The 24963-nt window shown below is 45.4% G+C and overlaps 3 protein-coding genes across 5 annotated transcripts; 2 read left to right on the forward strand and 1 right to left on the reverse strand.

Annotated features, from left to right (window-relative positions):
- Positions 1-1578: 1578 nt before the first annotated feature.
- ACOT13 (acyl-CoA thioesterase 13) lies at positions 1579-11003 on the reverse strand. 3 transcript variants are annotated; one of them, XM_064150113.1, is made up of 3 exons: positions 10876-11003; positions 5981-6165; positions 1579-2569 (listed from the first exon to the last, which is right to left on the reverse strand). In XM_064150113.1, the coding sequence occupies exons 1-3, from the start codon at positions 10954-10956 to the stop codon at positions 2413-2415; spliced, it is 423 nt and encodes a 140-aa protein (XP_064006183.1). In that variant the 5' UTR covers positions 10957-11003; the 3' UTR covers positions 1579-2412. The 3 variants fall into 3 exon arrangements, with proteins under 3 accessions (XP_064006183.1, XP_064006185.1, XP_064006184.1); XM_064150115.1 differs by lacking the exon at positions 10876-11003 and adding an exon at positions 10783-10857; XM_064150114.1 differs by lacking the exon at positions 10876-11003 and adding an exon at positions 10671-10775.
- LOC135178834 (tyrosyl-DNA phosphodiesterase 2-like) lies at positions 10996-18074 on the forward strand. The gene is made up of 7 exons (XM_064150112.1): positions 10996-11264; positions 11340-11440; positions 13564-13731; positions 14026-14117; positions 14582-14700; positions 15894-16064; positions 17391-18074. Exons 1-7 carry the CDS (start codon positions 11043-11045, stop codon positions 17673-17675), a joined length of 1158 nt encoding a protein of 385 aa, XP_064006182.1. The 5' UTR covers positions 10996-11042; the 3' UTR covers positions 17676-18074.
- Positions 18075-18531: 457 nt separating this feature from the next.
- Positions 18532-24346, forward strand: LOC135178938 (tyrosyl-DNA phosphodiesterase 2-like). The gene is given in 10 exon segments (XM_064150361.1): positions 18532-18536; positions 18584-18776; positions 18852-18938; positions 20158-20165; positions 21817-21981; positions 22275-22366; positions 22799-22917; positions 23286-23456; positions 23766-23973; positions 23976-24346. Coding segments are annotated over 10 exon segments (1122 nt in total). The 3' UTR covers positions 24050-24346.
- Positions 24347-24963: the final 617 nt, after the last annotated feature.

Below are 24963 nucleotides of genomic sequence, written 5' to 3' on the forward strand. Positions count from 1 at the left end.
CGTATCACAGCCGATTCCTGGCTGCTGGGCTGGGAAGACCCCAGCAATTTGGCTTTCTCCTGCTGCTTCTGAGGCAGTGTCGCTTCCATGAATCGCTTGTCTTGTGGAAGTCGTGCCTTGAGACACTTGTGAGTTTGGCAGCTTTTCCACCCACCTTGGACTTCTGCCATTTGGATCCATTATTGGGTATATTGCTTGCAGCGTCAGAATGCAGACAAGCCACAGAGAATGCAGCAAGGGATCATCTCCAATTTCCTATCTCATCTCCATGAGTAAAGCCTATTATTCCTTAGATTGTCTGCTCAGCCTGATTGATAGTGGAGTAAAGCTGTGTTTGTAGTTTAGCCTTTTCCATTTTCTGATTTCCTACATCTCTAAATTTGCCCTTTAAAGATTTTCCCAATTGAATAGAGCCTGTAAATAAACCTAAACTAGTTTTGTATATAGTTTGGGGGAGGGAGTTTCAGGAAAACACAATAATTCTATTTTTATAGTCCCTGACTCAGCCACATGAATTCCCTGCCTCCATGACACTGTGATTACAGCATGATAGCCTGGCCAAGGACTTTTTGTCATCAATCTGAAGAAAGCAGTTAAACCTACCCCCAACAGTGTGTGAGGAGACAAGTTTTCAGCTGTTGAACAGCACTCTCCTACATTCAACCTAAATCAGACAATCTACAGCCTTTGTCTGATAAAAGGCTCACCAAATTCATTTTGATACCATCTCTAACTCTCATCTGATGACATTTAAACAGAGCCAGAACTTCAGGTAGATAGAAAGGGAAAGCCCTAATGATGTAACTACACTGTCATATTCAGGAATGAATAAGGAGATTGTGAAATCTCAGGGGGATTGGTGTAGAAATGTTCTATCACATCCTTTCTCAACCACTCCAAGTTTTTAGTGCAGAGGGATTACAAAACTACTAAATAATCTCAGGAAGCTTTATTGACTACTTGTGAATTTGTCAGTGTCAGTAAATTACATTCTGAATTACAGTATCACAGTATCATCAGGGTTGGAAAAGACCTCACAGATCATCAAGTCCAACCCTTTACCACAGAGCTCAAGGCTAGACCATGGCACCAAGTGCCACGTCCAACCTTGCCTTGAACTGCCCCAGGGACGGCAACTCCACCACCTCCCCGGGCAGCCCATTCCAGTGTCCAATGACTCTCTCAGTGAAGAACTTTCTCCTCACCTCCAGCCTAAATCTCCCCTGGCGAAGCCTGAAGCTGTGTCCTCTTGTTCTGGTGCTGGCCACCTGAGAGAAGAGAGCAACCTCCTCCTGGCTACAACCACCCCTCAGGTAGTTGTAGACAGCAATAAGGTCACCCCTGAGCCTCCTCTTCTCCAGGCTAAACAATCCCAGCTCCCTCAGCCTCTCCTCGTAGGGCTGTGCTCAAGGCCTCTCCCCAGCCTTGTTGCCCTTCTCTGGACACGCTCAAGCATCTCAATGTCCCTTTTAAACTGGGGGGCCCAGAACTGAACACAATACTCAATTATCCTGTTTTCAACTTTCAAAACAGTTTCATGCTGTTACAGCTATGTAAGGAAACCCTTTAAGACTCCAGTTTTAAGTTTTAGAAGGCAGGCAATCTTTATTACAAAGCTGCACAAGTTTTGGTGCAAGGAGGCTTGTGTCTCAGATCTTGCATCCTAACAAGACAAAGTAGTAGCTTTATAGTTCTTAAGCCTATGCATATACATTAGGTTTCCTGGAACAGTCCTGCATGCCCATGTTACCTCCTAGGGTCTCAATGAGTTTGTGCACTTTAGAATTGCAAAACTTGTTTTTGTCCTTCCATGATCTTTAAAGATGGTCTGATTAGGTCTAGTCCGCTTCCTCATCAAGCAATCAAAGTACCTCCTTATCCATTGTGCATGGTTGGAACATTAGTACCTTGCCCTTGCAAATTCCATTTGTTCAATTGCTCTTCCTCAGCAAGTCTTTGTTTCCACCAAGATGAATTTTACTGTATCACTACCACCTTACAGAACGTAGGTCAGTGTGTAAGCATGTATAGTGTTGTTTGAAAGTGACTGTGATGGGCCTGAAGACGGAGTTGCTTTGTCACAAGACATCACCATAGGCAAAAAGAACAGGCCTCTTAAAGCACTGTCATGCTGGTAAACCATATGGCTAGTCCAAATGCTCTTTCCTTCTGGTATCTTGACCAAAAACTGCCAGATGTATCCCCATGCTATCACACTCTGCTGTTCATTTCCAAATAGGCACTAATTTTAGGCTTGTGGCAATTAAGAAATTTGTTTGCTTATTATGGGAGTGAGACAAACTCACTTTATATAATGCAGATGACCACAACTTTGTGCAGATAATGTGTTATTGTGTCATTGAGAAAATCATTCTATACAGCCTCAAATTACTATTTTTTATACTACTTATATTAATTTCCTAGATATTTTGTGTGTCTCCCTTGTGCAATTAACTTTCCTGTCGCCTTATTTGTTAAATCCACTGTGGCAAATGCAAGATTTCTTCCTTGCTTCAAAATCTGAGCTGTAATCAGTACCTCTTCTCCAATCTTGGCAGCAGAAGTGTATCTTCAAAGAAGACCAAAATGAACAGGTTAGAAGCTGTACAGGGCACAAATCAAATACATTTTTTACATTTTAAATTATTAAGAGAATTAGTAAAAGTAATAAAGACACATTTCAATCATAGAATCAACCAGTTTGGAAGAGACCTCCAAGATTATCCAGTCCAACCTATCCCCCTGTCCTATCCAGTCAACTAGACCATGGCACTAAGTGCCTCATCCAATCTTGCAAATACCCACATCTTCAAGGTGTTTAGTTCCTCTAAGTACTGCAGTGGTAATTCAGTGTAAAAGTGCTCTGAGAAAATGGCAGAATGGCAGACAGAGAGAAACCCATGAGGAAAAGTACACTTTGGAACAGAAATAACAGAAATCACTGAATTAGGTACCAAGGACCTCAGTGAAAAGTTCAGCTCCAAGTCCTGTTCCAGCCACTTCTGGCTCCCTATAGCCTTTCTAAACTAGTCTGCCTGGTTCAGCCATGCAATGCCTTTGTTACAAAGGCTCCAGAAGGTCATTTCTGCATGGAACTTAAAAATAGGTTAACTGCTTCCCATATCCTAGTCTGAAAAAAGTCACAGAAATCTGGGAGGTCTTTAAACTTTCCAGGTTTAATGCTGTTTCCATTAATTAGATAACTGTCTTTATTTACATGAGCTTGAGGATGTGCTTTTAAAATAGTCTCCAGGGAACAGGAGAAAAATTCTCCACAAAAAGCTTGGGAAGAATCAAGAGGAACATGATCCAGCCATGGTCTGAGGTAAGGGAACAATATTTGAATGTCAGTGTTAGAGAGGAGATTGTGTAATTGCTGTAAATAAATCTTATTGAGATAAATTCCATCAACCAGGCCATTTTTATACATGACACCATGTCAAAAGTATGTCACTCATGCCTAAAGCTGAGGTAGTACAAGCCCCATTAGCTGATGGGGACAGGGTTTCAGTCTTTGTTTCATTCTCAGAGGCTGCTGCTGCTGATCCTCTTGTGATTAAAAAAGAACAAATTTTAAAATTCTCTTTTCCTCTGTGTTCTTTCCATTACTGAAATAGCTTCTTCCTGCCAGCTTTTTAAACAGCTCCTTCCCGAAAAGGAAAAAGTTGTGTTACATCAGTATTTGATACCTAATCTCATTTCCTCAAGGAAAGCAGTAGCCTGTGCTAAACAAAGCTATTAATATTGCTTCATATAACATTTCCTAAAGGTTATGCTACTGAATCATTTTGGATCATCTCCAGAGATAGCACTTTTATAAGGTTTTAGCCCTTATATAATTAAGTAGGCATACTTGACAGCATAAACAATTCAGGTGTTGACCTCTTGCTCTGTTACTATAGGAGAAATTAAAGCAATCACAGAGGAATCTCAGGTTTTGATTCCAGTCATTTCCTCACTACAGTAGTAGCATAAAGCTTTAATAGATGTTCCAGTCTCCCCCACCTATTGAAGAAATAAAAAGGGTGCTGGGGGGTAAAAGAGGGAAACCATTAAAGATACAGATCACCCCCTACATTCTTTAAACACTTAAGTTTTTGAAGGCAGGTTTGATGAGGGGTTACTTTTCCAAGATTTTTAGTGCTCTGTTATTCCAAGTAGCATTACTTTAGCTCCAGTCAGTCATAATCTCTTCATTAAAATTAATGAATCAAAGCTGGCAAGCTGTAATTGCATGATCAAAGGAAGCTTCAGCACTTTATTTTTTTAAGAACATTGTGCTTTAAATTTGCATTACAGGAAGAACTATTTTCAGCATAAAACTACCTTTATGCGACCTAGAGTAAAGGAATATTTTTCTCCTACCTTTTTGGAAGGTAGGAGAGCCCTGCAGAGGGATCTGGACAGGCTGGATGGGTGGGCAGAGGCCAATGGGATGAGATTTAACAAGACCAAGTGCAGGGTTCTGCACTTTGGCCACAACAACCCCAAGCAGCGCTACAGGCTGGGGACTGAGTGGCTGGAGAGCAGCCAGGAGGAAAGGGACCTGTGGCCAGTAGGACAAGGGAGGTTATTCTTCCCCTGTACTCAGCACTGGTCAGGCCACATCTTGAGTACTGTGTCCAGTTCTGGGCCCCTCAATTCAAGAAAGATGTTGAGGTGCTGGAACATGTCCAGAGAAGGGCAACAAAGCTGGTGAGAGGCCTGGAACACAAACCCTGTGAGGAGAGGCTGAGGGAGCTGGGGTTGTTTAGCCTGGAGAAGAGGAGGCTCAGGGGTGATCTTATTACTGTCTACAACTACCTGAAGGGGCACTGTAGCCAGGTGGGGGGGGTGGCCTCTTCTCCCAGGCAACCAGCAACAGAACAAGGGGACACAGTCTCAAGTTGTGCTGGGGTAGGTCTAGGCTGGATGTTAGGAGGAAGTTCTTCACAGAGAGAGTGATTGGCATTGGAATGGGCTGCCCAGGGAGGTGGTGGAGGCACCATCCCTGGAGGTCTTCAAGAAAAGACTGGATGAGGCACTTAGTGCCATGGTCTAGTTGACTGGCTAGGGCTGGGTGCTAGGTTGGGCTGGATGATCTTGGAGGTCTCTTCCAACCTGGTTGATTCTATGATTCAATCGAGAAATTCTGATCCAGTCTGTAATTTGCCCTCTCTCTGAGCAGAGCTAAACTGTTTCTTTGTTTTCTGGTTTAGTATTTTTCCTGATTTAACATTTTATAGACTCTCCTTGATGGTGCCCAAGGACAGGACAAGGAGCAATGGGTGGATGTTGAGGCACAGCAAGTTTCATGTAAACATGAGGGGGATTCTTTTCATCGTGAGGGTGACAGAAGACTGGAACGGGCTGCTCAGGGGGTTTGTGGAGTCTCCCTCTCTGGAGATATCACCCCCCCCGGATGCATTCCTGTGTGATCTGCTACAGGTGATCCTGCTCTGGCAGGGGGGTTGGACTATGAGCTTTCAAGGTGCCTTCTGGTGCCTGACATTCTGTGATTCTGTAATACTAAAAAAAAGGTTTATAGAAAGCTGCTTATCCTAGATTTTTGATCTTCGGGGACACATTCTAACATATCTTCACAAGCAAAGACAGAAGTTGAGGCAATTTCATAAGACTAAAATTTCTAACATATCAACATCAGTATGGTCTAGTTGATTGGATAGGGCTGGGTGATAGGTTGGACTGGATGATCTTGGAGCTCTCTTCCAACCTAGCTGATTCTATGAACATCCCTTTACATTCTATGAATGAATGGGTACCACCTCTGAAATGTGTGAAACAAATGTTAAAAAATTCCAACTTGGGTTTTGCAACCAAATGATGATAGGCCCAAATACAGCCCCCCCCCCACCCCCCCCCCCTTAATGAAACAAAACAAGAAAACATGTTTTTTTTTCAAGTGAGTACTAAACCATATAAACCATGTTAGAAGGAGAAAAGTTAGTATGTTCTGGTAAACACGGTGGATGGTACCTACGTGATGTTCATGTCCACACTGACCCCTGGCAGTGCTCTTTCTGTGTACAGCAACGCTGTTGTTGACACCACATCCACAAGTGTGGCTGTCAAACCTCCATGTAATGTACCACCTCTGTTTGTATGCTCCTCCTCTACTTTCATTTCACAAACAACTTTTCCAGGACTTGCAGAAAGAAGTTTCATCTGTATAACCAAAAGAGGAATAAAAAACTTACTGACAATAGTACCAACACCCAACACTGCCTTCAATCAAATTGAAAATAAATCCTGTTGAATATTGGACTCATGAGACAATTTAAAGGATGGAAAACACAGTAATTCAACTGTCACATTAAGTAGGTCCATAAATTTTGAATAGGAGATTGCTGCCTTAGAAAAAAATGTGTTTCTAGTGCAGATAAATATTTAAATGGACAGCTTAACAAGCTTCAATACTTGCTATACTCCCAGGAATTGCTTAGTAGAGAACATGCTTCTGCAGCTTTCCTTTTGCTTTCATCTGCGACTGAAGAAACAGATTAGAGGGAATACAAAACTCCTCTGTCTGTGTGTACCATAAGTGTGAAGATGTCTTTATGAGCTCACAAAATGGGAGACTGACAGTAATTCATTGATCATTATACTGGAGCAACCTCAGTAAAAATCAGTATTTCAATTTTTATTCTGTACACAGAAACAAGCACTGGAAATGCCAATCACAGGATGTCAGGGGTTGGAAGAGACCCAAGGAGATCATCAAGTCCAACCCCTCTGCCAGAGCAGGACCACACAATCTAGCTCAGGTCACAGAGAAACACATCCAGATGGGCCTTGCAAGTATCCAGAGAAGGAGACTCCACAACTGCTCTGGGGAGCCCATTCCAGTGCTCTGTGACCCTTACAGTAAAGAAGCTCCCCCTTGTGTTGAGGTGGGACCTCCTGTGCTACAGCTCACATCCATTGCTCCTTGTCCTATCAACAGGGAGCGAGAAGAGTCTGTCCACCCTCTGACCCCCAGCCCTCAGGTATTTATAAGCATTCATTAAATGCCCTCTCAGTCTTCTCTTCTGCAGACTAAAAAGCCCCAGGTCCCTCAGCCTCTCCTAATAAGGCAGTGCTCCAGTTCCCTAATCATCCTTGTAGCCCTCCGCTGAACCTTCTCCAGCAGATCCCTCTCTCTCTTAAACCGGGAAGCCCAAAACTGAATGCAGTACTCAAGATGAGGTCTCACCAGGGCAAAGCAGAGGGGGAGGAAAACCTCCCTTCATCTGCTGGACACACTCTTCTTAATACACTGTAGGATGCCATTGGCCTTCTTGGTCACAAGGGCACATTGCTGTCCCATGAATAATCGTTATCCACCAGACTCCCAGGTCCCTCTTCACAGGGCTGCTCTCCAGCAGGAAATCCCTGAGGCAGTGTCCTAACACAGAAACAACCCCTTGATCAATGAGAGTCCTAAGTCTTAAACCAGGCATGCTGCACTGCACTGACTGGAGGCCTAAGTTTCAGAGAGAATTTTTAATAAGGACTTATCTGATGCTTGACACTGGGAGCAGATGGCTTCCACTCCCATTGGGGAGAGCTCCAATCCATCAGCAAGGCAAGGAAAGCATCTGGTTTCATTTGTCCTTACTCTGATCTGGCACTAGCTGTCTGCTGTCCTTGACAAAAATAGTTCAGCATGTGAATGCTTCCAGGACTCGTATTGCCAGAGCTACTGGTTTGTACCTCTCCAGCACTTCTGTGCCTGTCCTCCCACGCATCTTTCTCCATAAGCAGTATGCTGCTTTGGCTTCCAGCCACTACTGCCATGCACTACTTCTCTGGAGAAAGGGCTTTAAAATACACAGAGGGCTTGAAGCCCTACATAGATATCACATTGGAACTAACCCAGAAGCCAAGTTTGATGCTGAAGCTGGAAAGCTTGAGACTGAAGTCTGTTTTCTCCAGAACAGGAAAAATCTTGAGTCATATTTAGGTTCGTCAAGAAAGGCTTTAGGTATCTCTGATTAAAACCAGCATATACTTCAATTTAAAATAAAATTGTACTTTTACTGTTGCTATGATGATGTTTGTAGCATCGTAATTCTAGAATTACACAGAATCACACAAACATCCAGGTTGGAAAAGACCCTAAGGATCACCAAGTCCAACCTATAACCCAACGTTACAAGCTTCACCTTAAACCATACCCCTAAGCACCACATCCAAATGACCCTTAAACACATCCAGGGTTGGTTACTGTGCTAGTTTGAAGCTAGCTAGAATGTTTTGGTGACAAGAACTAGATTACAGGCTGTGAAAGTGAAACAATGGTGATGTCCACTCATAGGCTTGCTGAGATGTATAAGAACAAGAATCCACACACAAGGTAGATGCTCTCTGTCCGGGCTGTGCGCTGCGTTTCTCTCTCTAACCTAACCTGCTGTCTCTCTGATTAATCCACCTGCTTCCTAACCCCCCTGGCTGACCCTCCAATCTTCCTTGAGCACAAGGCAACATCTGGGGTAAGGTAAAGGGGTGGGAGAAGGTGGAAGGGTGGTTAGGAGCCCCTCCTGGGGACTTAGGTTTCTAGGAGGGCTGTTGTGTTTCTGTATTACCTTTTACCTTGTATATTTCTGTCTATAACTGTATATACTGTAAATATCTGCTTGTATATTGTGCTAAACTGTAAATATAAAGCTTCATTCAATTTCCAGAGCCGGCTGAGTCTAGTCTGGGTGATTTCCAAAGCATGGAGAGGCAGGTAACAGCCAAACCATCACAGTGACTCAACCACCTCCCTGAGCAGCGCATTGCAGTGCCTGACCACTCTGATAGTGAAAAACTTATTCCTAATGTCCACTCTAAACCTACCCAGCCTTAGCTTGAGGCCATTCTCCCTTGTTCTGTCTTCAGTTACCTGTGAGAAGAGATCAACACCTGCCTCTCCAAATTGCCCCTTCAGGTGAAAGACTGCAGGAAAAGTCTAAAAGCATTCCAGAGCAAAGGCAGGAAGCCTCTCTCCCAAGGCTCTCTTCCAGCCAGTTACCTTTATGAGCTCAAATAACTGCATTTGTGCTCCACTTAGTAGGAGTGTAATTGTCATAATGAATAGGTAACTAAGAACTTATTAGACTCTACATAAAAACGTGTTATATACAAGACCAAAATGTCTTGGGGGAAACAAGACAGAGCGAGCTGCTTTGAAATAGCTACTTTCTATTAAATGCACTGGATCATGAAGCTATCAGTGAAAGATTCCAACATCACATTTGTTCCTCTACAATACAAAACACATACATTTTGACATGGCTGCATTTCTTGGATTTACTGCAGCATTCCATGTCACAGTATGGATAACTTAATTACTCTAACAGAATTTAATGGAATTTAATTACTGTAGCAGAAATTACATGGAGATTTGCCACTTCACAGCACCACTCTACACAGCAGCCAAACTACTGCAAGCCACAAAATTTAAGACAACACAGCAATATAATTTCAACTTTTTTGATCACAACATAGCATTACATTAGAACTGTATCAGTCCAAACCATTTCTTTATACTGGGCCTTGTGCAGAAGCTGAGAGCACTGAAGTACTTGAGCTTTCGGTCTAATTTCAAGGTGAGGAGTAAGATGCTATAATGAGCTTTTTATTAACTTTTAGATAGAGAAGATGAATAATTTATTTCATCATTTCACAGTGCTGAAACTTAGCCTAGCCATAGGTACTATGAAAGGAAGACTACTGGTTACTAAATAAATTGTGGAAGATTAATTCAGCACAACCTCCATCTTCGGGAAGGTAATAGAAGGCAGCACTAGTATTTAATAAGGAAATTATTAACTCTCAGCCAGCAGGTTGAGTGAGGTTCTACTCCCTCTCTACTTTGCCCTAGTGAGGCCACGTCTCAAGTCCAGTTCACATGATCACAGGATGCTAGGAGTTGGAAGGGACCCAAGGAGATCATCGAGTCCAACCCTCCTGCCAGAGCAGGACAATACCATCTAAACGGATCACAGAGGAACACATCCAGACAGGCTTTGAAAGTCTCCAGAGAAAGCGATTGGTTCTGGTCTCTGCAGTACAAGAAAGTCAAGGAACTACTGGAGAGAATCCAGCAGAGAGCTACAAAGATGATGGGAGGACTGGTGTGTCTCTCTTCCGAGTACAGGCTGAAAGACCTGGGGCTCTTTAAGCCTGGAGAAGGCTGGAGGGGAGACTTTACCAGTGCTTATCAATAGGTGTGTCAAGAGAGTGGGACCAGACTCTTTTCAGGGGAGCCTAGAGACAGGACAAGGCGCAACGGCTACAAAGTAGAACACATTAGAAAACACCCAAGTTCCACCTGAACATGAAGGACACTTCCAGAGAGTAGACACACCGGAACAGCCTGTCCAGAGAGGCTGTGGTCTCCTTCTCTGGAGGCGTTAAAAATGCACCTGTACAGGTTCCCATGCAGCCTGCTCTGCGCGCCCATCGTTTAGCGAGCAGGCTGGCCCAGACGACCTCCAGAGGTCACTTTAGCACCTACCCTTCTTCGATTCTGTCAGGAGTGTTTTCTACTGTGTGCTACCATCACGGTACACGCTCTAGTTCCGAGAGCAAGAATCCAGGGAAAACAAGATCAGGACGAGCACCACCAGGCTCCTGCACTACCCACAGCCATGACCCCGTCGCTGGCGTTCAATAAACCCCTCACAGGCCTCGGCCTCACGCACCTCTGCCGGCGTGGCCCGACCCTGCCAGGCGGTCAGCCCCAGCAGAGAGGCACAGCGTCGCCCGACCTCGTCCGAGTTCTGGTTCAGCTTTTAGTTGTGGGAGGGTACAAACCGGCTTTCATAGGAGCAGCTCCTCCGCGGGCCAACTGCCCTTTCCCTAGGCGGACAGGACGCCCCCCTCGACTGTCCTTTCTGCGACCCGTACCTTGCGGAGCACTCGGTCGAAGCCCTGCGACTCTACCATGTACTTCATGGCCTCCCTCAGGCTTTCCAACGTGAACCCCATGCTGCCCGTCCCGACAACGGCGCGGCCGCGCTCCGGAACTGCAACACCGGCAGGCGGGGCTGGCCCCGGCTTCCGCCGCGGCACCCATGGAGGCGGCCGAGCGGCGGCAGGAGGATGGGGTCGGGGTGTCTCAGTGCCCGAAGCCTGGGGAGCCGCTGCCGGTGGAGGAACAGCAGCAGCAGGAGGAGGAGGAGTCGTTACACCTGGCAAAGCGGAGGAAGGTGCTGTGTTGCGAGTTCGTTGCCATCACGTGTAGCGATACGGAGGTTGCCCAAAGCTTCCTGGCCGGAAACGACTGGCACTTGCAGGTACGCCCGGGGCCGGGGCTGTCCAGCGGTTGCGATCCCTTCTCCACCATCTGCCATCCGCCTCTTGTGTTTCAGAGAGCGCTGGACTCCTATTTCGAGCCGCCAACGGTGAAAGAGGTTGCGAAGGTGGAGACAGCAGGCGAAGTGCCGCAGGCCCCCAAAGTGCCTGCGATCTGGTAGGTGATGCCCGGAGCGAGAGGCATCGTTAGGGCAGGAGAAGGCAGAGTGGGGGCACTTGGGTGGAACCATGTCCCGGGTCGAAGCTTCGCGCCGGGGAGCAGCGCTCCTCTGCAGCTCCGCCTGCCCTCGCAGCTCTGGTGAGGCAGGCGCAGCTCTTCCTCACACTGCTGTTTCCATGCTAGTTGTTGTGTGGCAAGGCTGCTCCCTTCGAGGGGAACAGTGAGATCTTCTTGAGAGGGCTATCAGTAGGCAGTGAGGCTTGTGCAGATGGGACAGGATAATTTTATTTCCATTGTCTTCTGCAGCAATGCATAGCCAGATTTCCCTGTGCACACACATGTGTTTAACTGGGCATGTGTGTCATATATTAGACGTACTCATGCTAATGTTTCTATAAATAGGATTGGCAGGTCTGTGTACCCCTTGTTAAATGTCCTTGTGGAAGTAGGAACTGAATCTGTGTCTTGCACAGGTGACCGCAGAGGGCCTTTAGACGTCAGCATAGATATAAAAAGGAGGAGTCATTATCCTGGAAATGCTGGCAACATATACTACATGATTTACCTACTTAACTGTCACTTGTCTTCTCCTTCTTTGTCAGCTTTACTTTCTCTGTTCATATTAGAAGGCACTGCGTAGTAGCCGAATCTTAAATTGTTTGTGCAGCAGGAAGTACAAATCCACCACTAAATTCCAGGGAATAGATTTGTTTTGTTCCCAGGCCTTATTTTCCTGGGTACAGAAAAGTGCTGCGTAGAGAAACAAAACTCTGGTATCTCAACTTTGCCCAAATGTACTGTGTCTAGTCCTAGCTGTACTATCTGATGTGTTGTGTTTCAGACTTTCCCTTTAGTCAAGTAATTTACACTGAGTCGATGTTGTGGTTTAACCCTGGTGGCAGCTCAACCCCACACAGCTGCTTGTATGCTCCCCTCCCAGTGGGACTGGGGAGAGACTTGGAAGGGTGAAGCTGAGCAAACCCATGTGCAGAGATACACACAGTTTGATAGGCAAAGTGAAGTCTGCATGCACAAGCAAAGCAGGGAACTGTTTCACCCCTTCCCGTTGGCAGGCAGGCGTTCAGTCATCTGTAGGAAAGCAGGACTTCAGCACTGTGCAGTGGTGGCTTGGGAAGATAAATGCCATCAATGCAAGCATGTGCCTGCCCCCCTCTTACTTATTCCAGATTTATGTTGTCATGGTATGGAACATCTCTTTACTGAGTTTGGAAGAGGTCTGTTGCTGCTCTGTCCTCTCCCAGCCTCCTTCCCACCTGCAGTCCTTTCACTGGAAGTGCAACCAGAGAAGCAGAGAAGGTCTTGATGCAGTGAGCACTGCAGTGGCATGAGCACCGTTTTGGTCACAAGGCCAAAATACAACACCATGTGAGCTAATGTGGACAATATTAGCTCTATGCCAGGCTAAACCAGTACAACCTCCTGTCAGCAGGAAGTGTCTGCTTCTCTTCAGTAGCACGGTACCCAGACAGGGCAATCAGACTTAAGAGTGTTGTTTAACTTTTTGTTAGAGGAACAGGTTAGACATGGCCTGCGTTTTGAGGTTGGATTTGGGGTGAGCATTCCCAAAAGACTCTGAGTTTGTCCCAGAGTGAGTTTGCACACTTGCCTCCAGAGTGGTTTCAGCACCTGGGGGAAGGTGAGCTGCGCTACAGATAGAGACAGAAAGCAGCAAGTCCTGACCATAGTCCTAGGTTTGTAACACACTGGAGAGTGTTTAAAAACTCACCTAGCATACAGAGCCTGCCTCTAGCACGGGGAAAGGTAGATAATTCTGATGCTTTGGCTTCTGTTGTTTGTTGCCTGATTTAAGTGAACTCAGAATGGTAGATGTTTTCTTGTGCCTATGAAGAGCAGGAAAAGCCACTTACTAGAGCTATGTGCTAAGGCTCTGTATGACTCTGTATGGAGTGTGCATGTTTTAGTTACTGCACTTTCAAACTACAGTGAGCTCAATACATGTTAACCTGTTTAGTGGGAATGTTTTAGCTGGTCACCTGTAAGTTGAGATGAATCTAGAACTTTCCTTCAGAAGATAAAGAAGGTAATTGTAAGGAGGTTATCATTATGCATGTTGACCAACAAGTGAACTCTCTCTTCAGTATTGACCTCACAGACAATGCAACTACTAGCAGTGATGGTGCCAGCAGTGCAGATCTGAAGCAACAAGAAGATGACAGCAGCTTCTCACTGCTAACCTGGAACATTGATGGGCTGGATGTAGGAAATCTGATAGACCGAGCTAGAGGAGTCTGTACTTACGTGACATTGTAAGTATAGCTTCATTTCTCTATTGCCATGTACCCAGCTTTAGCAGTGCAAGGAGGTAATGCCTTTTATTACCACGTCCATTGTCTCTTCCCTTTTAACAACAGCACTGTTGTTCTTTGCTGCTGAACACGAAGGAGAGAGCTTTTTCTTTGTTCTAAAACTGTATCCTTACTCTATGTAGGAAGAGGAGGATAAGGTGCACTTGAAATCCCCTGAGCTGTTCCATTTGGCCCTGGAGTCTAACAGTGCTACCTTTCAGTAGTTAATGGGAAATCTTCTCTTGCTGATTTCAGATACAACCCAGATGTTGTGTTTTTACAAGAGGTTGTACCACCGCATCTTGGTCTTCTACATAAGAGACTAGGCAACTACACTGTCATTCCAGGTAAAACATAACCCTCATTTTCCAAGGACAGAAACTGGAAAAAGTGAGTTTGGTTCTGTTCTGTCTGCCTGTCTAGAAATCTCTGAATGGAAAGAGTAGAGTGAAGAAGGAAGCCCTGAAATTATGTGCCATGTTTTGCTGCCAGGAGAGAGCTTGATGCAGATTACCGATGTGAAAATCTTTCTTTCCTGGTGGTTTTATGAGCATTTTCTCTGCTTTTTGAAAGACTGGTAGCAGGGGTAGTCCAAAAAGTTCCAGAGAGAAGAAATGTCTTAAATATTTGCTTTTTAAAACTATGAAACATTCACACTGCCATTTTGGCACTTTGAACTGCTGATTTTGTGCCTTCTACAAACGACTGTGATTCTGCTAGGTCATAGTCAAAAAATCTCTTTCAGAACCTTAATTTCCTTATGGCCCTGCAGAAAATACTCTTGACCATGTGTTTCCCTGTTCCTCTTTAGGTAACCTAGATGGCTATTTCACTGCCATACTGTTGAAGAAATCAAGAGTGAAGCTGCTGAAACACGAGATAATCCCTTTTCCAACAACCTCCATGATGAGGAACCTTTTAGTTGTGCACGTGAGTGAGTGGGTCTGTAGTAAGCAGCTGTATTTCTGCTTTCAAAGCAAAATGCGGGGAAAGGCAGAACTGGCTTTACTCTGTGACAGTCTCAAACAGCCAAAAACCAACTTCTGCAAACATGCAAACCCAGCTGCATTTGATAGTGACTTCCATGCAAGATTGGTTTGTTAGTGAATCATAGAATCAACCAGGTTGGAAGAGACCTCCAAGATCATCCAGGCCAACCTAGCACCCAGCTCTATCCAGTCAACTAGACCACCTCCCTGGGCAGCCCATTCCAATGCCAATCACTCTCTCTGGCAACAATCTCCTCCTAACATCCAGCCTATGCTTCCCTCAGCACAACTTGAGACTGTGTCCCCTTGTTCTGTTGCTGGTTGCCTGGGAGAAGAGGCCACCCCCCACCTGGCTACAATGTCCCTTCAGGTAGTTGTAGACAACACTGAGGTCCCCCCTGAGTCTCCTCTTCTCCAGGCTGCACACCCCCAGCTCCCTCAGCCTCTCCTCATAGGGTTTGTGTTCCAGGCCCTTCACCAGCTTTGTTGCCCTTCTCTGGACACGTTCCAGCACCTCAACATCTCTCTTGAACTGAGGGGCCCAGAACTGGACACGATACTCAAGGTGTGGCCTGACCAGTGCTGAGTACAGGGAAAGAATAACCTCCCTTGTCCTACTGGCCACACTGTTCCTGATGCAGGCCAGGATGCCATTGGCTCTCTTGGCCACCTGGGCACACTGCTGGCTCATCTTCAGCCTACTATCTATCAGTACCCTCAGGTCCGTTTCCTCATGGCTACTTTTCAGCCACTCAGTCCCCAGCCTGTAGAGCTGCTTGGGGTTGTTGTGGCCAAAGTGCAGAACCCTTCACTTGGCCTTGTTAAATCTCATCCCATTGGCCTCTGCCCACCCATCCAGCCTGTCTAGGACCCTCTGCAAGGCTCTCCTACCTTCCAACAGATCAACACCTGCTCCTAGCTTGGTGTCAGTACTTTGTTCTGTACTTTGTTCTCTAGTCTCATAACTTCTGAGTTACAAAACAAAACTGAAAGTCTGTTGCCCTCCTCTAAGCCCCTTTGCAATGTAAAACTAGCATTAACCAGAGCTCTGTCATTTACTGTGTGAATGGACTTTGACTTGGAACGTGTTATCGTGGTATGCATAGTAACATTACCTGTTTGATTCATGCACAGGTGAGCATATGTGGTATCGAACTTTGCCTTATGACCTCTCACCTGGAGAGCACTAAAACGCACTCCAGGGAGCGTGTGAAGCAACTGCAAATAGTGTTAAAGAGAATGCAGGAGGAGCCTGAGTCCACCACTGTTATCTTTGGAGGGGATACAAACCTCAGAGACAGTGAGGTAAGTAGAAATAAGCATTATTTTGAGAAGGTATTCTGGCAGAGTTTCCTGAGGCCTTTCTGTTCTTTTGAGCAACGAGCTGCTTAGGTAGAAGAGAGATGGGTTGTATCTGCTCTTAAAAAGGGGAAGGGGTGCTACTGCTCTGCTGAGGCATTGTTCCAGCTCAGGTGGTGTATGTAAAGAGCTCTACCCCTGTCTCAACAACAAAATGCTTTATTTGGAATACTTACATGTGAGAAGATGCAGGGACTAATGATAAAGTTTTCAACATGAGAAGTGCCTTCTCGCTTTGAGAACCAGGTCTTCACTTACTCAACTCTGCTTCTCCAAGTTAATGCTTGTAGAAGAGTGAAAGCAGAGGGTGCTCTGAAAAGATGGATCTCGTGAGTTTAAAATTAATCTCCCATCATCAAAATATTCAAAGTGAGAATTGCTTTTTGGCTGCTGATACTGAAAGTGAAACGTTTGCATTGCTATTAAATTGCCAGTGTTTCATCTTTCCCAGTTGTGAAATTCTGTAGCAGCGAGCTGGAATGCTGTTGTTCCAGACAGCACTGTGTTGTCTGCCGAAGCGGAGAATTTCAGAGCTGAGTGTTTCTTTTGTAACATGTTTTGAGTTTAGGAAGTACCGCTAGAAGCAGTCATGCCTTAGATTACCCTACAGGAATACCACAAATTCCCCTGTACTCAGCACTGGTCAGGCCACACCTTGAGTACTGTGTCCAGTTCTGGGCCCCTCAATTCAAGAAAGATGTTGAGGTGCTGGAACATGTCCAGAGAAGGGCAACAAAGCTGGTGAGGGGCCTGGAGCACAAATCCTATGAGGAGAGGTTGAGGGAGCTGGGCCTGTTTAGCCTGGAGAAGAGGAGGCTCAGGGGTGATCTTATTACTGTCTACAACTACCTGAAGGGACATTGTAGCCAGGTGGGGGTTGGCCTCTTCTCCCAGGCAACCAGCAACAGAACAAGGGGACACAGTCTCAAGTTGTGCCGGGGTAGGTATAGGCTGGATATTAGGAGGAAGTTCTTCACAGAGAGAGTGATTGGCATTGGAATGGGCTGCCCAGGGAGGTGGTGGAGGCACCGTCCCTGGGGGTCTTCAAGAAAAGACTGGATGAGACACTTAGTGCCATGGTCTAGTTGATTGGTTAGGGCTGGGTGCTAGGTTGACCTGGATGATCTTGGAGGTCTCTTCCAACCTGGTTGATTCTGTGTTTGTTTTTAGCAATCCTATGTTGCACAAACCTGGGTTCTGGTTTTGCTGGCAAAATCTGTCAATTCAGTATCTTACGTATTTCCCCTCTGTCCCCTTCTCTTCTCCTTTCAGGTTGCTAGACTAGGTAAGTTGCCTGCCAACATTGTGGATGTCTGGGAGCTTTTGGGTAAACCTGAGCACTGCCGTTACACTTGGGACACCATATCCAACTCCAACCTGAATGCTGCGTACAAGTTCAAGACGAGGTTTGACCGCCTGTACTTGCGGCCTGCAGCAGCAGAAGGGGGATGTGTTAGACCACAAAGTATGGACTTAGTTGGGTTGGAAAAACTGGACTGTGGCAGGTTCCCTAGTGATCACTGGGGTCTTCTGTGTCGCTTCTGTGTGACGCTATGAAAAAGAGAAGAGGCTTGCATTGCTCAGTTTTAGCTCATCTGTTCTTTTTTAACAGCGATTTGCTTTCTTGTTTCAAATGGTACGTATCTTAATGTTCAAAGTTCATGCGCTCTCTAATGTGGAATGGCTTCATTTTAAGCCAGAGATCCCTTTTTCTCCTTGTATGCATCTGTTCTTCTGTTATATGTTATAATATTTATTTTTAGCAACGTATGCAGACTATAAAACCAAACAAACAACGAACCCATCCCCCAAAACGAACAAACCTCCCTACAATTTCCGGTTTTAAAGTGGGAGAAAAAACTGTGTAAATACAATTCAGAAACATTGTTTAAAGGGCAGATGTTACTTTTATGTTGGCATGTATTCTAATAAATGCTGCTTTTTTTTGCTAAAGAATACCTTTTGTTGTGTGCTTTGTTGCCTTTGTAACCAGTCATCTTTTACAACTCTTGTCTTGGTGGAGTGTTTTACATTAGCTTCTGACATTTGTGTTGTACATATATATGCCTTCAGCCAAGATGCTAAAGAAGCTGAGAATTGCCAGATTCTCACAGAAGGAGAGTTTCTGAAGTAAGAGATACATTCATTGAACAGATGTAAAGAGAATATGCCTAATAAACAAGAAAGGGATATAAGTAGATGATGGAAGTTGTTCACATGGGGTGCTGTATACATTACTTTGTGCGCATTAACCTGCAGCTTAAAATGTGTTATCTTTCCAGTGACTCTCTTGATACTGGTCTTTGTATACTGCTGTTGCAAAGCCTGAACTCATTGACTTTGCACGAAGTCAGGGAGACACTCTTAAACAGCTGCGTAATCAGTTGCATAGAGGCTATCACTTAATCGATGTATGAAGTACTAAGTTCATTTAAAACCAAGTCTGCTGACTTTCTAATATGAAGTTCAGTGCACAGACATTGTGAGGAAGGAGAGACTAGGGAGCCGCTGCCGGCGGAGGAACAGCAGCAGCAGCAGCAGGAGTCGTTACACCTGGCAAAGCGGAGGAAGGTGCTGTGCTGCGAGTTCGTTGCCATCACGTGTAGAGATACGGAGGTTGCCCAAAGCTTCCTGGCCGGAAACGACTGGCACTTGCAGGTGTGCCCGGGGCCGGGGCTGTCCCGGGATTACCGTCCCTTCCCTGCCATCTGCCATCCGCCTCCTGTGTTTCAGAGAGCGCTGGACTCCTATTTCGAGCCGCCAACGGTGAAAGAGGTTGCGAAGATGGAAGCAGCAGGCGAAGTGCCGCAGGCCCCCAAAGTGCCTGCGATCTGGTAGGTGATGCCCAGAGCGAGAGGCATCGTTAGAGCAGGAGAAGGCAGAGTGGAGACACCTGGGTGGAACCATCTCCCGGGTCGAAGCTTCACGCCGGGGAGCAGCGCTCCTCTGCCGCTCCGCCTGCCCTGGCAACTCTGGTGAGGCAGGCGCAGCTCTTCCTCACACTGCTGTTTCCATGCTAGTTGTTGTGTGGCAAGGCTGCTCCCTTCGAGGGGAACAGTGAGATCTTCTTGAGAGGGCTATCAGTAGGCAGTGAGGCTTGTGCAGATGGGACAGGATAATTTTATTTCCATTGTCTTCTGCAGCAATGCATAGCCAGATTTCCCTGTGCACACACATGTGTTTAACTGGGCATGTGTGTCTACAACTACCTGAGGGGTGGCTGTGGCCAGGAGGAGGTTGCTCTCTTCTCTCAGGTGGCCAGCGCCAGAACGAGAGGACGCAGCCTCAGGCTGCACCAGGGGAGATTTAGGCTTGAGGTGAGGAGAAAGTTCTTCACTGAGAGAGTCATTGGACACTGGAATGGGCTGCCTGGGGAGGTGGTGGAGTCGCCGTCCCTGGAGCAGTTCAAGGCAAGGTTGGACGTGGCACTTGGTGCCATGGTCTAGCCTTGAGCTCTGTGGTGAAGGGTTGGACTTGATGATCTGTGAGGTCTCTTCCAACCCTGATGATACTGTGATACTGTGATATTAGATGTACTCATGCTAATGTTTCTATAAATAGGATTGGCAGGTCTGTGTACCCCTTGTTAAATGTCCTTGTGGAAGTAGGAACTGAATCTGTGTCTTGCATAGGTGACCACAGAGGGCACACCAAGGGTGTTGAACTGCATGTGAAATTGAGTTTGTAGAAGTTGTTGCTGTTCAGAGCCCAGAGGGAAGGTTGTTTTGTTAGATTTGTTTATTCCTGACTAGCATGTTGTATGGAAGGGTCCTGGTGATCTGTGTAGTTCTGAGTAACCTGCTTTTGTTCAATATGCATGTATAGGAAAATCGAACCCCAACTGATCATTTGCATTACTCTCCAGGTAGTCTGTGATCAGTCAGCATTTATCTGTTTGTAACTGGCAGCATCTTTTTGTGTTCCAGCCTCTGTCTTCGTATTGTGGGTTCTATCTTGAGCTGTTGTATGCAGGATGTGTTGGGAGGGAGGATTGCCTGGAGATCTTCGAGTCAGAGGAAGATCACTGCTGACCCTGCAGACTTTCATGTTTCATCTCATAGCCCTTCAGATGTCAGCATAGATATAAAAAGGGGTCATCGTCATCCTGGAAATGCTGGCAACATATACCACATGATTTACCTACTTAACTGTCACTTGGCTTCTCCTTCTTTGTCAGCTTTACTTTCTCTGTTCATATTAGAAGGCACTGCGTAGTAGCCAAATCTTAAATTGTTTGTGCAGCAGGAAGTACAAAGCCACCACTAAATTCCAGGGAATAGATTTGTTTTGTTCCCAGGCCTTATTTTCCTGGGTACATAAAAGTACTGCGTAGAGAAACAAAACTCTAGTATCTCAACTTTGCCCAAATGTACTGTGTCTAGTCCTAGCTGTACTATCTGATGTGTTGTGTTTCAGACTTTCCCTTTAGTCAAGCAATTTACACTGGGTCGATGTTGTGGTTTAATCCTGGTGGCAGCTCAGCCCCACGCAGCTGCTTGTATGCTCCCCTCCCAGTGGGACTGGGGAGAGACTTGGAAGGGTGAAGCTGAGCAAACCCATGTGCAGAGATACACACAGTTTGATAGGCAAAGTGAAGTCTGCATGCACAAGCAAAGCAGGGAACTGTTGCACCACTTCCCATTGGCAGGCAGGCATTCAGTCATCTGTAGGAAAGCAGGACTTCAGCACTGTGCAGTGGTGGCTTGGGAAGATAAATGCCATCAATGCAAGCATGTGCCTGCCCCTCTCTTACTTATCCTAGATTTATGTTGTCATGGTATGGAACATCTCTTTATTGAGTTTGGAAGAGGTTTCTCCCTGCTCTGTCCTCTCCCAGCCTCCTTCCCACCTGCAGTCCTTTCACTGTAAATGCAACCAGAGAAGCAGAGAAGGTCTTGATGCAGTGAGCACTGCAGTGGCATGAGCACCGTTTTGGTCACAAGGCCAAAATACAACACCATGTGAGCTAATGTGGACAATATTAGCTCTATGCCAGGCTAAACCAGTACAACCTCCTGTCAGCAGGAAGTGTCTGCTTCTCTTCAGCAGCATGGTACCCAGACAGGGCAATCAGACTTAAGAGTGTTGTTTAACTTTTTGTTAGAGGAACAGGTTAGACATGGCCTGCGTTTTGAGGTTGGATTTGGGGTGAGCATTCCCAAAAGACTCTGAGTTTGTCCCAGAGTGAGTTTGCACACTTGCCTCCAGAGTGGTTTCAGCACCTGGGGGAAGGTGAGCTGCGCTACAGATAGAGACAGAAAGCAGCAAGTCCTGACCATAGTCCTAGGTTTGTAACACACTGGAAAGTGTTTAAAAACTCACCTAGCATACAGAGCCTGCCTCTAGCACGGGGAAAGGTAGATAATTCTGATGCTTTGGCTTCTGTTGTTTGTTGCCTGATTTAAGTGAACTCAGAATGGTAGATGTTTTCTTGTGCCTATGAAGAGCAGGAAAAGCCACTTACTAGAGCTATGTGCTAAGGCTCTGTATGACTCTGTATGGAGTGTGCATGTTTTAGTTACTGCACTTTCAAACTACAGTGAGCTCAATACATGTTAACCTGTTTAGTGGGAATGTTTTAGCTGGTCACCTGTAAGTTGAGATGAATCTAGAACTTTCCTTCAGCAGATAAAGAAGGTAATTGTAGGGAGGTTATCATTATGCATGTTGACCAACAAGTGAACTCTCTCTTCCATAGTGACCTCACAGACGATGTAACTACTAGCAACGATGGTGCCAGCAGTGCAGATCTGAAGCAACAGGAAGATGACAGCAGCTTCTCACTGCTAACCTGGAACATTGATGGGCTGGATGTAGGAAATCTGATAGACCGAGCTAGAGGAGTCTGTACTTACGTGACATTGTAAGTATAGCTTCATTTCTCTATTGCCATGTACCCAGCTTTAGCAGTGCAAGGAGGTAATGCCTTTTATTGCCATGTCCATTGTCTCTTCCCTTTTAACAACAGCGCTGTGTTCTTTGCTGCTGAACACGAAGGAGAGAGCTTTTTCTTTGTTCTAAAACCTTATCCTTACACTATGTAGGAAGAGGAGTTTAAGGTGCACTTGAAATCTCCTGAGCTGTTCCGTTTGGCCCTGGAGTCTAACAGTTCTACCTTTCAGTAGTTAATGGGAAATCTTCTCTTGCTGATTTCAGATACAACCCAGATGTTGTGTTTCTACAAGAGGTTGTACCACCGCATCTCGGTCTTCTACATAAGAGACTAGGCAACTACACTGTCATTCCAGGTAAAACATAACTGGAAACTGGAAAAAGTGAGTTTGGTTCTATTCTGTCTGCCTGTCTAGAAATCTCTGAATGGAAAGAGTAGAGTGAAGAAGCAAGCCCTGAAATTATGTGCCATGTTTTGCTGCCAGGAGAGAGCTTGATGCAGATTACCAATGTGAAAATCTTTCCTTCCTGATGGTTTTGTGAGCATTTTCTCTGCTTTTTGAAAGTCCAAAAAGTTCCAGAGAGAAGAAATGTCTTAAATATTTGCTTTTTAAAACTATGACACATTCACACTGCCTATTTGGCACTTTGAACTGCTGATTTTGTGCCTTCTACAAACGACTGTGATTCTGCTAGGTCATAGTCAAAAAATCTCTTTCAGAACCTTAATTTCCTTATGGCCCTGCAAGAAAATACTCTTGACCATGTGTTTCCCTGTTCCTCTTTAGGTAACCTATGTGGCTATTTCACTGCCATACTGTTGAAGAAATCAAGAGTGAAGCTGCTGAAACATGAGATAATCCCTTTTCCAACAACCTCTATGATGAGGAACCTTTTAGTTGTGCACGTGAGTGAGTGGGTCTGTAGTAAGCAGCTGTATTTCTGCTTTCAAAGCAAAATGCGGGGAAAGGCAGAACTGGCTTTACTCTGTGACAGTCTCAAACAGCCAAAAACCAACTTCTGCAAACATGCAAACCCAGCTGCATTTGATAGTGACTTCCATGCAAGGTTGGTTTGTTAGTGTCTGTACTTTGTTCTCCAGTCTCCTAACTTCTGAGTTACAAAACAAAACTGAAAGTCTGTTGCCCTCCTCTAAGCCCCTTTGCAGTGTAAAACATTAACCAGAGCTCTGTCATTTACTGTGTGAATGGACTTTGACTTGGAATGTGTTATCGTGGTATGCATAGTAACATTACCTGTTTGATTCATGCACAGGTGAGCATATGTGGTATCGAACTTTGCCTTATGACCTCTCACCTGGAGAGCACTAAAACGCACTCCAGGGAGCGTGTGAAGCAACTGCAAATAGTGTTAAAGAGAATGCAGGAGGAGCCTGAGTCCACCACTGTTATCTTTGGAGGGGATACAAACCTCAGAGACAGTGAGGTAAGTAGAAATAAGCATTATTTTGAGAAGGTATTCTGGCAGAGTTTCCTGAGGCCTTTCTGTTTCTTTTGAGCAACGAGCTGCTTAGGTAGAAGAGAGATGGGTTGTATCTGCTCTTAAAAAGGGGAAGGGGTGCTACTGCTCTGCCTTAGATTACCCTGCAGGAATACCACAAATTAGAGACATCTCCATTATGGTTGTTTTTAGCAATCCTATGTTGCACAAACCTGGGTTCTGGTTTTGCTGGCAAAATCTGTCAATTCAGTATCTTACGTATTTCCCCTCTGTCCCCTTCTCTTCTCCTTTCAGGTTGCTAGACTAGGTAAGTTACCTGGCAACATTGTGGATGTCTGGGAGCTTTTGGGTAAACCTGAGCACTGCCGTTACACTTGGGACACTCAAGCCAACTCCAACCTGAATATAAGGCGCAATATCAAGCTGAGGTTTGACCGCCTGTACTTGCGGCCTGCAGCAGCAGAAGGGGGATGTGTTAGACCACAAAGTATGGACTTAGTTGGGTTGAAAAACTGGACTGTGGCAGGTTCCCTAGTGATCACTGGGGTCTTCTGTGTCGCTTTTGTGTGACATTATAGAAGGGGCTCGCAGTGCTTGATTTTAGGTGATAAGTTCATGTTTTAAACAGCGTTTTACTTTCTCCGTTCAAATATCACATGCCTTAATTTTCAGACTTAATGCATTCTCTCATGTGCAATGGCATCATTTTAAGACACAGATTCGTTTTCTTCCTTAAATGCATCTGTTCTTCAGTTGCATTTTATAATATATATTTTAAATCATGTGTGCAAATAAAAAACCCAACAAATTCCAGTTTTAAAGTGTGAGAAAAAAACCTGTCAATAGAATTCATAAACCTTGTTTAGATGGTACAAGATTACATGACACATTAAAAGTAATAAAGGTTGATTTTTTTTTTGTGTTAAGAATACTTGTTATGTGTGCATTCTTGCTTTTGTAACCATTTCAGTCATTTTTAACAGCACTCATCTTTGTGGAGTGTTTTATATTAGCTTCTGAAGCTTGTGTTGTACATACATATGCCTTCAGGGTGGACGCTAAAGGAGCTGAGGGAAGAATTAGTAGATCCTCACAGAATGAGAGTTTCTGAAGAGTTGCATTTACTGAACAGATTTAAGAGAATATGTCTAATGAACAAGGAGCAGGTGTTGATCTGTTGGAAGGTAGGAGAGCCCTGCAGAGGGACTTGGACAGGCTGGATGGGTGGGCAGAGGCCAATGGGATGAGATTTAACAAGGCCAAGTGCAAGGTTCTGCACTTTGGCCACAACAACCCCAAGCAGTGCTACAGGCTGGGGACAGAGTGGCTGGAGAGCAGCCAGGAGGAAAGGGACCTGGGGGTACTGATAGATAGTAAGCTGAAGATGAGCCAGCAATGTGCCCAGGTGGCCAAGAGAGCCAATGGCATCCTGGCCTGCATCAGGAACAGTGTGGCCAGTAGGACAAGGGAGGTTATTCTTCCCCTGTACTCA

The sequence above is a fragment of the Pogoniulus pusillus genome, chromosome 10 (genome assembly GCF_015220805.1).
Source record: "Pogoniulus pusillus isolate bPogPus1 chromosome 10, bPogPus1.pri, whole genome shotgun sequence".
Lineage (NCBI taxonomy): Eukaryota > Metazoa > Chordata > Aves > Piciformes > Lybiidae > Pogoniulus > Pogoniulus pusillus.

What these genes read in the sequence shown, in the direction of transcription:
- LOC135178834 (XM_064150112.1), top strand. Translation starts at nt 11,043, where the DNA reads ATGGAGGCGGCCGAGCGGCGGCAGGAGGATGGGGTCGGGGTGTCTCAG. An exon ending in GTCTGTACTTACGTGACATT is followed by an intron (nt 13,732 to 14,025) that starts GTAAGTATAGCT and finishes TGCTGATTTCAG; the next exon opens with ATACAACCCAGATGTTGTGT. An exon ending in CAACTACACTGTCATTCCAG is followed by an intron (nt 14,118 to 14,581) that starts GTAAAACATAAC and finishes GTTCCTCTTTAG; the next exon opens with GTAACCTAGATGGCTATTTC.
- ACOT13 (XM_064150113.1), bottom strand. Translation starts at nt 10,956, where the DNA reads ATGGGGTTCACGTTGGAAAGCCTGAGGGAGGCCATGAAGTACATGGTA. An exon ending in TCGACCGAGTGCTCCGCAAG is followed by an intron (nt 6,166 to 10,875) that starts GTACGGGTCGCA and finishes TTGGTTATACAG; the next exon opens with ATGAAACTTCTTTCTGCAAG. An exon ending in AGTGTGGACATGAACATCAC is followed by an intron (nt 2,570 to 5,980) that starts GTAGGTACCATC and finishes TCTTCTTTGAAG; the next exon opens with ATACACTTCTGCTGCCAAGA.